Genomic DNA, 13,845 nt, shown 5'->3' with positions numbered 1-13,845 from the left:
GCACCTCCCCTGTGGCCAGAGAGGAATTAAAAATTTGGGTCAAAGCCCCTGCAATCTCCTCCCTTGCCTCCCTCAGCAGTCTGGGACACAAATCATCTGAACCTGGAGATTTGTTCACTTTTAAGCCTGCCAACACCTCAAATACCTTGTCACTCCCTATATCAATTTGCTTAAGAACCTCGCAGTCTCTCTCCCACAGTTCAACACCTTCATCCTCATTCTCTTGGGTGAAGACGGATGTGACTTATTCATTCAACACTCTAGCGATGTCCTCTGGCTCCACCCATAGATTGCCAACTTGGTCCCTTATGGGCCCCACTCTTTCCCTGGTTATCCTCTTCCCATTGATATACTTATAGAATATCTTGGGATTTTCCCTTTTACCAGCCAGAGCTTTCTCATATCCCCTCTTTGCTCTCCTAATTGCTTTCTTAAGCTCCACCCTGCACTTTCTGTACTCCACTAATGCCTCTGCTGATTTGCTTCCCTTGTACCTGCTAAAAGCCTCTTTTCCTTCTCATCGTAACCTGAATATCTCGGTCATCCATGGTTCTCTGGGCTTGTTACTCCTTCCTATTACCCTAGAGGGAACATGTTGAGTCTGAACCACCCCATTTCCGTTTTGAACGCCCCCTCCGCTGCTCCTCTGTAGGTTTCCGCACAAGTAACTGTTCCCAGTCTACCTTGGCCAGATCCTGCATTATTTTACTAAAATCCACTCTCCCCCAATCCAAAACATTTTTTTGTAACTTGTCTATTTCTTTGTCCATAACAAACTTAAACTGTAACATGTTGTGGTCACTATCACTAAAATGCTCCCCCCAACCACCACCTCAGCCACCTGTCCGGCTTCATTCCCCAGAATTAGGTCCAGCACTGCGCCGTCCCTTGTTGGACCCTCTACGTATTGACCTAAAAAGTTATCCTGTAAACATTTCAAGAAATCCACTCCATCCAAGCCCTTAACACTATGTCTATCCCAATTAATGTTGGGAAAGTTGAAACCACCAAATATAATTACCCTATTATTATTGTTTTTACACACCTCCGCAAATTGTGCACATATTTACTCCCCAAGGTGCAGGGAACCATTGACTGCAGTAGCCATCAAGACTCCTGCTGGACAGCCATGCACCTTCATGAACAGGAAGAGGTCCCATTCAATCAATGTCCAGCTGGAGTGTGACCACAATCGGCAGATCATGGGTACCCAGGAAGCAATCACGATTCATACATCCATAGGAACTGTCAGATTTCAGACCTTTTCACCTGCCTGGATTCGTCGGAGGAACAGCTACTAGGTGATAAGGCTATCCACTGAAAGGATGGCCAATGAGGCCTGTGAGGGTGTCCAGGTCTGACATGGAGAGGAGGTACAATGAGAGTCACACCAGCACCAGGGCCATAGTGGAGCAGATCATCGATCTTCTAAAGAAGCAATTCCGATGACTGGACAGATCTAGAGGTGCATTACAGTACTTCCCCTCTCGTGCATCCCTGATGGCCATGGTTTGTTGCGCACTCCATAACAGTGTCATCTAAAGATGAAATGCTCTGAAGGATAAGGACACACCAGATGGGGGGGCAATCCTCTGATGAAGAGGGCAATGAGTTGAGGGGCCACAGCGATGCTCCTGCTATTGGCTCTGGCCGTGATAGAGTGGATGGCTGTGACACCAGGGATGCCTTAATATGGCAAAGATTTCTATAGTATATCTTGCCACTGACATAGAAGAGTTCTGGTGAAATCCTGGCCCTCCTTTTAAGTCGGCCCTATAGCCCTTATATCCAAACATTCACCATCATCCCACACAAGAACATGATTCCTCCTGCCCTCCCTCAACCTTTTATTTCTTCCCTAACCTCCAGACACCAGTCACACAGCCACTGCAACCAATAAGAACATTAACATGAGGGAATGAGAGATTTGAATTTATCCACAAGCTTGAATAGTCTAACAGTGTCAACGAATAAAAACTGCATCCATGTACCCCTATTCGTGACTAATGTGGATATTTACTAACACGTTTACGAGTGCTCCAGCACAGTGCTCCCCCGTCATTTGCGGCGACACTGGAGAGAGGTGGTTGATCTGCACTGCCCTGGATGATTTCAGTGAGCATACTCTGTGCTGCTGTGGCCTTGAGCAGCCTGCCACTTCAGGAGACTCTTGCTGAGATGCATGCAAGTCTTCAGTTGCTGCGGCAATGGTCAAGGCCTGTGTCAATGGCTGATGGACATAGGAGATGCTGCCCCAATCAGGAGCACCATGACAGGAACTTCCAGTGGAGGCAGCTGCAGCTCACCCCCAACCACTAGGACCAGTTGGTCCTCCCTGTCATCCGGTGAAGTTCCAGGAGGTGGATGGGCAACCAAGCTCCCAGTTCCCGTCACCCTGGGTCTGAGCCCCGAAAAGTGGGTGATCACAGCACTTATGGCCTGGATGGACACCACCACATCCGGGCCAGAGCACTCAACCTCTCTGCCATACCCGCCAAATCTTCATGAGCCTCACGCTGAACATTCAGCATCTGCCACCTTAGACGACTCTAGATGCTCATCATCTGACTCGGAATTAGTCTCTGGAAAACCCCGGATACTCCTCCAACTGCCTGAGGCCTTCTCCACCATACTCTCCAGCAGCTGCATGTGTGAACGTGAAGTGCCCTCACCAGTGTGCGCATGACCCCCGTCTGACATGCGAAGCCCTGCCGAAGTGCCAGTATCTGAGATGGTGCTGGGTTCAAAGAGTGGATGTGATGCTGCATCTTCTGACGATTCCTCCTCAGAAGAGGAGGGAGGTTGCTAGATGGCTTCTGGTGCAGCTTGCGCTGAAAAGGCTTCTCCTGTAACAGAGAGAAATCTGTAAGGGGTGGACGGGTATTTAATGACTCGACATATCAGCACTATCACATGATGCACATCAACTGTTTCACGGTCCGACACAAGTGATTAAATGTCGCAGAACAATGATCTGAAGCTCGAGGTCATGAAGATTATCAAGGTGCCAACTCTATTCACCAAATACATTGCATAATTCCTAACCTCCATGGAACCACCAATAGCCATCTCCCCTAATCAACCAGTCTAATACCTTGGTCATCTCACCAGAACCAGGCCTTCCTCTGATTTCACCACTGCCTATACTCCTGGACGAGTCAGGCTCCAGCAGGGCCAGCATTTGCTCCTCATAAGGAGTCAGGACTTCCAGATTGGGTAGGCCCCCACTTGTACAAGCTCTCTCACGGCCATTGTGGGCTTGCTTCTCTTGAAAAGAGTTGACAGAGATTTCATCACAAATTTCAAACCATCATATGGTATGCATCCAACCCATTATCAGATCAGAAGCCTATGCTTACGCCTCAAAGCGATCCTGCCAACCACCCGCTGTATAACTAGATCATTGCTTAAAATGCACAATGGCATGGTACAGGACAGCTGTGTCATTGTGAAATCATGCTATTTTTGATGAGCAGCTAACCTCAATTACCTCCTGCATTCACTAGTAAGACTGGTAACACACTGAACCAAGATAGCTCATACTGATGCCATACTCACTCTGGCCAACCTCAGGTGGTCATTGAGCCTTTTGTGGCACTGGGACCTAGTCCTTCTCACCACGCCAACACTGACCTCTTCGGCCACCTCCTCCCACACAGCACATATCTGGCTGAGCTTCCTCCTCTTGCCAGCACTTGGCATAAGCTGGTCATGTTGATCATATACTGCACGGAGAAGGGTACCAAGTGTGGCCTCTTGTATAATGCCTCTCCATTCGGTCCGATGGCACAGACAACTGTGCATGGAAATATGTAATAAATGTACAACTCCTCAATGCCAAAAGGGAGACTTGCTGATTTTTAAAATTTCTACCACCTATGAAGATCAACATGGTTTGCAGAGATTAGCTAAAATTTAAATTCACTTACCTGGCCAGACTGGAAAATGCACAAATCTTCTCTATGTATAGTAAATCCACCCGATTGATCATCTGATGGATCACCTGACACTGTCCCCTGCCGAGGGCCCTTTAAAGTGCTGGTTGTGACCTTGTTCCAGGTCATGGCCTGCAGCTTCAGAGAACGGACATCCTGCCCTCCAGTACTCTTTGGCTGGATGACAGTCTGTAACCCGTCCTTACCATTAGTTGGTGGCAACGAATGTATTATCGGACGCACTCAGATGGTGGGCCCAGGTGTCAAAATGCTGCTGACTTCCGAGTATGGAACCTGCCAATGGCACGTGACTGTATTATTCAGCCCTATATGTATTGAGCATATAAGAACACAGGACCAAAATCTAACCAATACAGCTAAACCAAGATGAACTGTGTACAATAAGACATAACTTGGATATACTTACGGGAAAAATAGGTACATCAATCCACTCCCTGTGAACAAGTTATGCACCTCCTAATCAGGATCAAACTTGAGTGTTTAAGCTTTTGCTTAGAATTCTAGAGTACAGCCTTCACATACCATTATGTGACATTCCCACAGAAAGGCACTTCTGAAAACGACAGCACTGGCACTTGTTGCGGTTTTTTTTCTGAATCTTACAATTGCGTTCACAGTGGTCATAGTCCAGTTTCAATCGTATTGTTCTCCGAAAAAAGCCCTGTAAAATAAAAATCATAGCAGCAATTATAAAGCAACCTGATTCTAATAGAATACAAGATATTGGTTTAAATAATATAATCTTTTCAATTCCAGTATTTTTGATTCTCGCAAATGATAGAAAATACTAACTCGACAGTCTGGTCTGATATTTTCAATCCATACATGATGTCATTTCCATTGATATGGATATTAGGAATCCACTTTCACAAAACAGTAAGTGAAAAGAACTATAAACAGATGACTTCTATAGCCCTGAGGTAAAGTTCAAATTTCTGTCCTTAAGCAGAGTCTTAATCTGTACAAAATTAATTGGTCTAGGAAATTAATCCAAGTACATTGTAATAAGGAGTCTACTGTTACCAAGATCAACAATTCTGGACAACATAATAAAATAATTTGCATTATTTGATTGAAATATCGTTTTCCTCTTTCAAAGTGTTTGTGTGCTTCTTGTATACAGCAGTGCTATTTACACCATGCACTTCCCAAATTATGACCAATATTAGGTTCCTTCAAAGATTGAGGCAACAAAAGCATTTGTATTCCCTACAAGCAGAAAGGTATCTCACAGTAGTTTAAGTGAAGGAGGAAAAAAAAAACTTGTCAAGCACAAGGAAAAACAAAGTTAAAGCAGCAGCAAGGCAAAAGTACAGTTGAAGATAAAAGATTTGAGAATATTTGAAAGGAAGGAAGGCAGCAGCAAGGTGCAAAGAACTAAACAGGAAATTCCATTGGTCCAGGTCTTCTGGACAACAGTGAAGTAGAGGCATATGCTGCTAACAGGGTTTGACAGAGATCCATTATCTTTTTACACTGGACTAGCATGGACTTCCTCTGCCAGCTGCAGCACAGAGCAATCATCAAAGGAACTTGGGAAGGCAAGTGGCAAAGCACAGGTAGACTGAACTCTCGCCCCCTTTGAGGTCATTAGAGGAAGGCATGCCCCTTGAGGTCCAGCTCAAGTGTTATGGCAGGCGTTGTGTTTGAGTGCCTACTGTCAATGTATAAATAACCACATTATCTTTGACAAGGTGTTTGCCATGCAATTGCTAGTTAAACAGGTGAAGGGCATTGATTATCCCATCTAAATAGAATAAAAAGATACTGCTGGAACACTGTGTGGAAGCTACTTGGAAGTCAGTAGCATTGAGGAGTTGTCTTGAAAATAAACCAGCTTGAACCAAAAGACCAGCCTGAATTAATTCTTCCACCATAACCTCTTATTGCGATTAATACCTACTAGTGTCTATAAGGGTTCCTTCATTCAACTTTTAAGTCTAGTAAACTGTTCTCCACCCGTGGCTCTGCTTATCCCTCTTCCTCCCCATCTCTGCTCATCCACATTCCAGTCCCAGCTCTACTCACACTCCCATCCCTCCCCTCCACAACCCTGGCTCCACAGTCTTGCCGATGTCAAAGGTGACCCAGGGGTGCCATTGGGGGTGGGGGTGTGCCAGGCTGTATGTGTGGTGAGCAGAATTGGGTGGGGGGGAATGAGGGGATAAATCAGGTAAATAACTTGTTAAGTACAGGGCAAATAGCCCAAGTTTATACCCTGACAGGTCTCAGCAATGTGCAAAACCATATAGAACTATGGCAAATGAAATTCAAACGGGCTGATGCAACATCTTACATATTTTAGTTCAGAATTGGGGACATGATGCAGAAGTAATATTGGGAGAAGTTGAGAGAGATTTGGAACTGATAGTAGACTCCTCACTGCTCATGTTCAGTCATTGCATCGTACTAATTAACAAAGTGAAAACAAATGCTGAGCTATATTATCAAATCAGTAATTTAGCTAAGGCATGCTCCTGGAGTTTTATAGGCCTGAGGTCAGACCACAACAGAGTTCCATTCTGGTCACCAGAGTACAAAGGAGACTCAAAGACCTGAAAGCAATCCAGAAGGAAATGAGATTGCTTCCCCATTAGTCAGTCCCATAACCCTAGGGAAAGTTAGCAGAACTGGGGCCCTTCACCATTGAAATAAAGCACAAGAATGGACCTTAAAGCAGCATACAAGATAAATGAAATAAAGAAGTTAATCAAACATGCCATTTCAAGACAAAGTGACATAGGTACAAACTGACAATGGTAGGATCAGGACTGATGTCAAGCACTACTGCACTCAGACTAATTAATACCTGGCACGGTCTTCAAGGTAGGCAGTGGAAGCAAGAATTCTGGAATCATTTAAGGGTTGGTTAAATCCTCTGATGGGACATCATAGGTTTTGATAGAACAATGAGGTAGATGAGGAAAATGGCCTCTCCCTTCCGTTCAATAGAACATTAGTTCTTAAAAAAGGATGGCATATGAGCTTAAGGAATACAATGTTCATGCTTTAAGAGAGGATAAGAGAGCTAATTGTTCCAGATTTTTGTATACTTTTTTGTACAATTAGATACTCCCAATAGAGCCTGAGAAAAGGCCCAAAGGATTGAATTTAAAATTCCAAACCACCACTTTGAAAACCCATCTGAAATTCTGCAGATCAGCATGTCAACGTCTTAAAATAATTTTCCATTTTTTTTCTGAAACATTCAAATCTCAATATAAATGAATCCAGATCTTTCACCAGGAAAGAGTTAAAATTGCTCAATCTACATTGTTGCAGCAGGTGGCGATGTACTGCCAACAAATCTGCAAATATAGCTTTATGGGTTCCAGTGATGAGTGGAGTAATGGTCTCCACCAGCTGTCTTACCAGGATAATTTTCTGAATCAACCATTCAGGCAAAGAAATCCAGCTATTTGGAAGATGATAGTTGTACTGTAGACTCCTGGCTGCATACCTCCCTTGAGGAATTTAAATTGGAAAGGATAACGTTGTCTAAAACAATTAGTGGATGATCCAATTTATCAAACTCAGATTCAAATTCAGCATCTGAGAAAAGGGGCAGTGGTGGGAGTGGGGAGGGTAGGTTGTATGCCAGGGAGGAGACTCCACTTCACTTGGTATTTTGAATATCCAAAATAGATGATTAAGGACATGGGTTGACATCATAAGAGCTTCAAGACTGCATTTAGCCAAGTGCCTAATGCCCTAAGCATCTGAAATCAAGTATCAAAAGTGTCAAAATGTTGAGCAATAAGAGGATTAATCTCTTCTGATGCTGTAAGTTTAGTGAGCAGACATAATTGAATACAAGTCTCCTTTATCCTTCAATATAGGAGCCACTGATAAAACATTAAACACTACGCTGACAAAGAAAAGCAACAAAACTCACACTTTCAATAAAAAGACTTACAGCGATATTGCACATACCTTACAGCCCTCACAGGCATGTACTCCATAATGAAAGCCAGAAGCCTTGTCCCCACACACTCGACACTCTATGCTGAGGCCAGAGGTGGAAGCTTCATCTTGGGCTAATGGTGTAATTGGAAAGATTGCTGATGATGGGCTAGAGGCCGGTGTAAGAATATCTGAAGGTAGATGGGGAAGAAGAAAATAATATTGAAAATCTTTTGACATTAGTCTAGTAGTTCAAGTAAAATTGAGATACGTTAGATATTTTTACATCTGTGTTGCTTTTAATAGTCCTTGAATCAGGGACACAAATCAAGAAGCAGAAAATTGATCTTGCATATAGCACCTTTCATGATCTCAGGACACCCCTACTTCAGCACTTTTGAAATGTAGACAGTGTTGTAATGTAGGAAATGTGGCAATCATTTCTGCACAGCAAGGTCCCACAAATAGTAATGAAAAAAAATTACTGGATAATATGTTTTAAGTGAGATTGGTTGATCGATAAATATTGACCAGGACACCAGTGAGAACACCCTTACTCCTTCGCCAATAGTACTATGGAATCTTTAACATCCACTCGAGGGGACATACAGGGCTTCAGTTTAATATCTTATTTAAAATGTACCAATTTCAACAGTGCAGCATTTCCTCAGTACTGGGCTGAAGTATTTACACTGTAGAGGAATGTGAGCCCACACCTTCTGACTCAGGTGCGTGTGCCACCACTGAGCCATTGCTGACATCTACTGGCAGCAAAGGAATGTTATCACAAATTAATTTATAGTGACTCAACAAGCAAAGGCAAGAACACCCTATAACTGCCAATGCAAGTGATTTGAATGAAGGTGATACAAACATATTTATTGTAGCAGGGAAGTTCATCAGAGCTGAAATTTTTGAAAGACCTGAAGTCACCAGTTCACTGGAAGACCAGCATCTTTAGCTAAATAACCTCGTATTATCAAAATCAGAATATATTCACAGGAAACTAGAGACAGAATTTAAAGACATGTCGTATATATTTCTGCATGATTAAGCGTCTTTCCTGGCCAGATGAATTGCCATTGTAGAATCCAGTCAAAGAAAATCAAAATAGATTCTTTGCTCTTGATGTCAAAAAGACTAGGACACAAACAGAGCCGCCTGATATTAGTTATCAAAGATTAGTGTCACAAAGTATAAATTCTATAATCCTTGTTCTTGGCTAGCTTCCAAATGCAATGATAGAATGCAGCATATTGATAATGAATGCATCACATTGAAGAGCTATATCAAGAAGTCCTTTTCTGTGGAAATGTTTGACCTCTTTGGAAGCTACCTAACAAAAAATTGGCATATTTCTGTATGCCCTATGTAGAGTCTTGACTTACTGCAAACAAAATGAGTGAAATGGTTGTTTTTTTCACCCATCTAGGCAATGATTCCAAGATGATTTGTCTATGACAAGATGAACTTTGTTTGCTACTTGCTAGCTTATTTTGCATAGATGTCACACTTATCTGACAATCATTCTGAGTTTGAAAAATGCTGCAAATCAAAAGGTTTCTCTGATCAGTTTAAGTGTTGGCTCAACTCAGTTGCCAATACTCTGGTTTAGGTTTTAATTGCATACCAGGTTTATGACACATAATATTAAGAATAATCTTCCAATGTAGTAATGAAGGACTGCTGCTTTGTCAAAGATACCAACAAGAGTTTCCATCGCCTTGCTCAGATGGACATTAAAGATCTCATGGTATGATTCAAAGAGAGGTTGTTTCAGTATCTTGGCCAACATTACTCCCTTAATCATCAAAAACCATTGCTCAAACTTATTTTCATCTTTTTTGTGGGACTGTGGGATATTAATGATGCAATATAGCACTTAACACATCATTCAAACTTAAACCAGGAGCAGTCAGCAAAATGCCAAAGTACCCTCCTAAAAAAGGTCTAACATATACTACATATGAATTAGCCTAACTTTTATCATAAATTTTGTTCTTACATAGAATTCTATCAGATATACAGCACACAAACAGACTATTTGGATATCATTCTTTTATGTTCTACTGGTGTCTACTCTCACCTATCCCCATGTTTGTGGGTGGGTTGGTGGATCTTGAAAGCAATTAGATCAGTGCCAATGAGCCTCTTAAAATGGCATTTCAGATCTTGGGCGGAATTGAAACTGACTCATGGGAGTGGTTAGCGAGGCAAGGGGGTGGAGCAGAGGCGGGCATACAACTGGGAGGGAAAGTGAAGGTCAAGGTGTGGTGTGCCCATTGCCTTCTTGCCTGATCAATTAACTCAAGCCAAGGATGGCCTACCCACCCAGAGGCCAATTGAGGTCCTTAAGTAGCCAGTTAAGCGGCTCCCATTCCACCACGTGTAAAGACGACTCAGTAAAAGCTAGCGGCCTTCCTGCAGGTTCGGGGTATGTCCCTCCTGATTGGACCACAGGATGTCCAGAGGGTGCTGCTGTCGGTAAGGGGTGCCCTCAAACATCCTGCCCTCAGTACAACACTCGCCACCTTCCCCTGACCAGTCATGGTGAGCCTCATCCTACAACTGCCAGGCAATATTTGGAGGTGGGATCTCCAGAATTCAAGGGCCAGGACCCTCAGTGGCAGGCATTAATTGCCTGATGAGGACAGAAGTGAGTGAGGGCTCCTTGAAGTGGCCAAGACAGGGTTTTACCTGGCTGTCTGTCTGCTGTCAGGGCTGCCACCACCGGCATTAAATTCAGCCCTTCGTGTGCGCAATGAAGTATATAAGATCCTGCAGATTTGGTGACTTAAACATTCTGATAAAAATTCCAACAGACAATGTGAAAGCTATAGTTGAAAACTATCACTAACCTCAATAAGAGTAAGACATGCAGGGAAGGGATAATTAATGATCTCATAGTAAAGGATCCTGCAGGCAAGAGAGTGATCATAACACGATAGATTGAATCTGAAATTCTGAGCACGAGAAATGAGAGTCTGAAACTTGTGACAATAATGAGGGTATGAAGGCAGAATTGGCTGAAGTGGACTGGGATAATCAGTTAAAAGGTAAGATGGTAGAGAAGTGGTAGGGACATTTAAGGAGGTATTTCGTAACTTTCAACAAAGATATATTCTATTGAGGAAGAAAGGCTCTACCAGAAGGATGCACCACCCGTGGCTAACAGGCAGTACCAAATTGAAAGAAAAGGCATACAATGCTGTGAAGATTACTGGTAGGCTAGAAGATTGGGAAAATGTTAGAAACTAGTAAAGGATGACTAAATAATAATAGGAGAAAATAATTTGAGATATAACTGGAAAGAAATATAAAAACAGACAGTAGGACCTTCTACAAGTATATATAAAAAAAGAGTAGCTAAAATAAACATTGGCCATTTAGAGAATGAGACTGCGGAATTAATAATGGGAACCAAGGAAATGGCAGAGACTCTGAACAAATATTTTCTGCCCGTCTTCATGGTAGTAGATACTAAAAAAATTCCATTGAAAATAGGGGGCAAAAAAGAACTTAAAAAACAATCACTAGAGAAAAAGTACTAGGCAAACGTATGGGACTAAATGCTGACAAGTCCCCTGAAGCTGCTAGCCTGCATCCTGGGGTCTTAAAAGCAGCTGCAGAGATAGTAAATCCATTGGTTGTAATCTCCCAAAATTCCCTAAATTCTGGAAAGGTTTCAGCAGAATGGAAAAACACAAATCTAACACCCCTATTCAAAAAAAGGAGGAAGACAGACGCCAGGAACCTATGGGTTGCCTAACATCTACCATTGGGAAAATTTTAGAATCCATTATTAAGTGACTAGAAGCAGGACATTTAGAAAATATTAGAAGCAAGCAGAATTAACATCATTTTATGAAAGGGAAATCATGTTTGACAAATTTATTAGAGTTGTTTGAGGATGCAATGACCAGGGTGGCTAAAGGGGAAATCAGTAGATGTAATGAATTCAGATTTCCAAAAGGCACTCAATGAAGAAGCACATAAAAGTTTCTGTACAAGATAACAGCTCATGGTGTTGGACGAATAGAGGATTGGATAACTAACAGAAAATGGGGAGTCAGGGTAAAAGTCATTTTCGGGTTGGCAAACTAATTGGTGGAGTGCCACAGGGATCAGTGCTTGAGGCCTTAACTACTTACGTGACATGGTTGAAGGAGCCGAGCATATTGTGGCTAAATTTGATGATACAAAGGTAGGTGGGAAAGCAAGTTGTCAGGAGGATGCAAAAAGTGCACAAAGAGGAATAGATAGGTTCAGTGAGCGGGCAAAACTTTGGCAGATGGAGTATAATGTGGGAAAATGTGAGGTTATCCACTTTGATAGGTATAATAGAAAAGCAAAGTATTATTTAAATATAGGGAGACTACAGGTTGCTGTGGCAGAGGGATTTGGCTATTCTTGTATATGAAATATGAAAGATTAGCATGGCGATACAGCAAAAAGTTAGGAAGGTAAATGGAATGTTTGCCTTTATTGTAAAGGCAACGTAGTATAAAAGTAGGGATTGCAACTAGGGTATTGCGTACAATTTTGGTCTTCTTAAAGGATAGGTGTACTTGCATTGGAGGCAGTTCAGAGAAGATTCATTAGGTTGATTCCTGTGATGAAGGCGTTGTCCTATGAGGAAAGGTTGGGCCTATATTGGAGTTTAGAAGGACCTCACTGAAACATATACAATTCAGAGGGGGTGTCACAGGGTAGATGCTGAAAAGATATTTCCCCTTGCGGTGGAGTCTAGGAATAGGGGGCTTAGTTTCAGAATAAGGAGTCTATGGGTACTAAAGCAAGCCAATAACTTTTTTTTAAATGGAAAAGGAGGATAGGGTACTATGAACTAACAATAATTAAGAGTTTGAAGCTGGATTAAATTTTATGGTGTGTTATGATCTTGACAGAAATCTTTTGGAAATCCAAAAACCCAGTTATTTATGAAAAGAATGAAGCCACAAGATTCACTGTTTAAAACAAAAGAATTTTGCTACACCAAAATCAAAGAACATATGAATACTAGTAACTACACTCAATCTTAAATAGTCAGTTATGTTAAATATATCAAAAGTACATCAAACACAATTACTTATACTCTAAACCCAACTTTAATACTCAAATTTCCTTCTACACCCATTTGCTTTACACTCCCAAAAAACTCAAGTCAGATACTTAACAGAAAATAGAAGATTAACCACTTGGTCTGAGTACTGTTTCAAAGATTCATATAAGGTTGAGATTTCTTGGCCCTTCCCTTACTTCCAGTAAGGTTGTCAGCAGTCTGAGCCTGCATAGCACCAAGCAAGGCTTGCATGGATCTCATGACCTCAATGACCTGAAACTTTGGGCAGCTTCTTCTTGCGCTGTAGTGCTGCAATGGAAGCTGAGACAACACAACTGGATCCACAAGTGTTATCATGGAGTTGGCATTAAGTTTATATACAGGAAAGTATGGGCTTGACACTCTTTGACAGTGTCTCTGTCTGCACACTCATCAGCTTTCTCCTGTATGTCACCCCAAAATCCTTTTCTGAGTCCTCTGCAGCAGACCTCATCTGCAACCTCACCCTCCTATGAGCTGGCATGTACCAAACATGAGGTTAATGGTCACACCACGTGCGACTTGCACTTTGTGCCAGATAGCAGGATGAGGGCAAAATGGGATAAGAGAAGGAACATGCAGCAGGAACACTCTGTTATCCTGGGTGTCCTTGGTGATGCCAGTTGTAACGGCCTCAGTCACTGCCAGCCCAATAATTTTTAGCACCATCTCCAAGGGTCTCAGGAGATGCAGGCATGCCTCCCCCACCACCGCCACCCCACAGTTTCTGCTGCTTACTCCTGTTGGTATGCAGCCTTGCCCTGCAAGAGAGAGGGAAGGTTATGTGTGTGTTGCAATCCATGTGGGTCATATCCCTTTCATACTTTAATAGCTGGAAATATGTCGAAGCTGCAACATGTGGGTGTGATCCTTTCAGCAATGGCA

At 42.4% G+C, this 13,845-nt stretch overlaps 1 protein-coding gene across 4 annotated transcripts in view; it reads right to left on the bottom strand.

Annotated features, from left to right (window-relative positions):
- Positions 1-13,845, bottom strand: part of LOC144696698 (peroxisome proliferator-activated receptor alpha-like) — a 585,390-nt gene that overhangs the window by 59,547 nt on the left and 511,998 nt on the right. For all 4 annotated transcript variants that reach the window (XR_013580228.1, XM_078568315.1, XM_078568316.1 and 1 more), the window contains 2 exons: positions 7,890-8,050; positions 4,479-4,617 (listed from right to left, as the gene is read on the bottom strand). Coding sequence is in view for 3 of the 4 variants with exons in the window: in XM_078568315.1 (XP_078424441.1) it covers positions 4,479-4,617; positions 7,890-8,050 (300 nt within the window). In the remaining variant the exon portion in view is untranslated. The remainder of the gene's footprint in view (positions 1-4,478; positions 4,618-7,889; positions 8,051-13,845) is intronic.

This window comes from Cetorhinus maximus, chromosome 22 (assembly GCF_964194155.1).
Source record: "Cetorhinus maximus chromosome 22, sCetMax3.hap1.1, whole genome shotgun sequence".
NCBI classification, from domain to species: Eukaryota; Metazoa; Chordata; class Chondrichthyes; order Lamniformes; family Cetorhinidae; genus Cetorhinus; species Cetorhinus maximus.
This window is presented reverse-complemented; position numbering and strand designations above follow the sequence as displayed.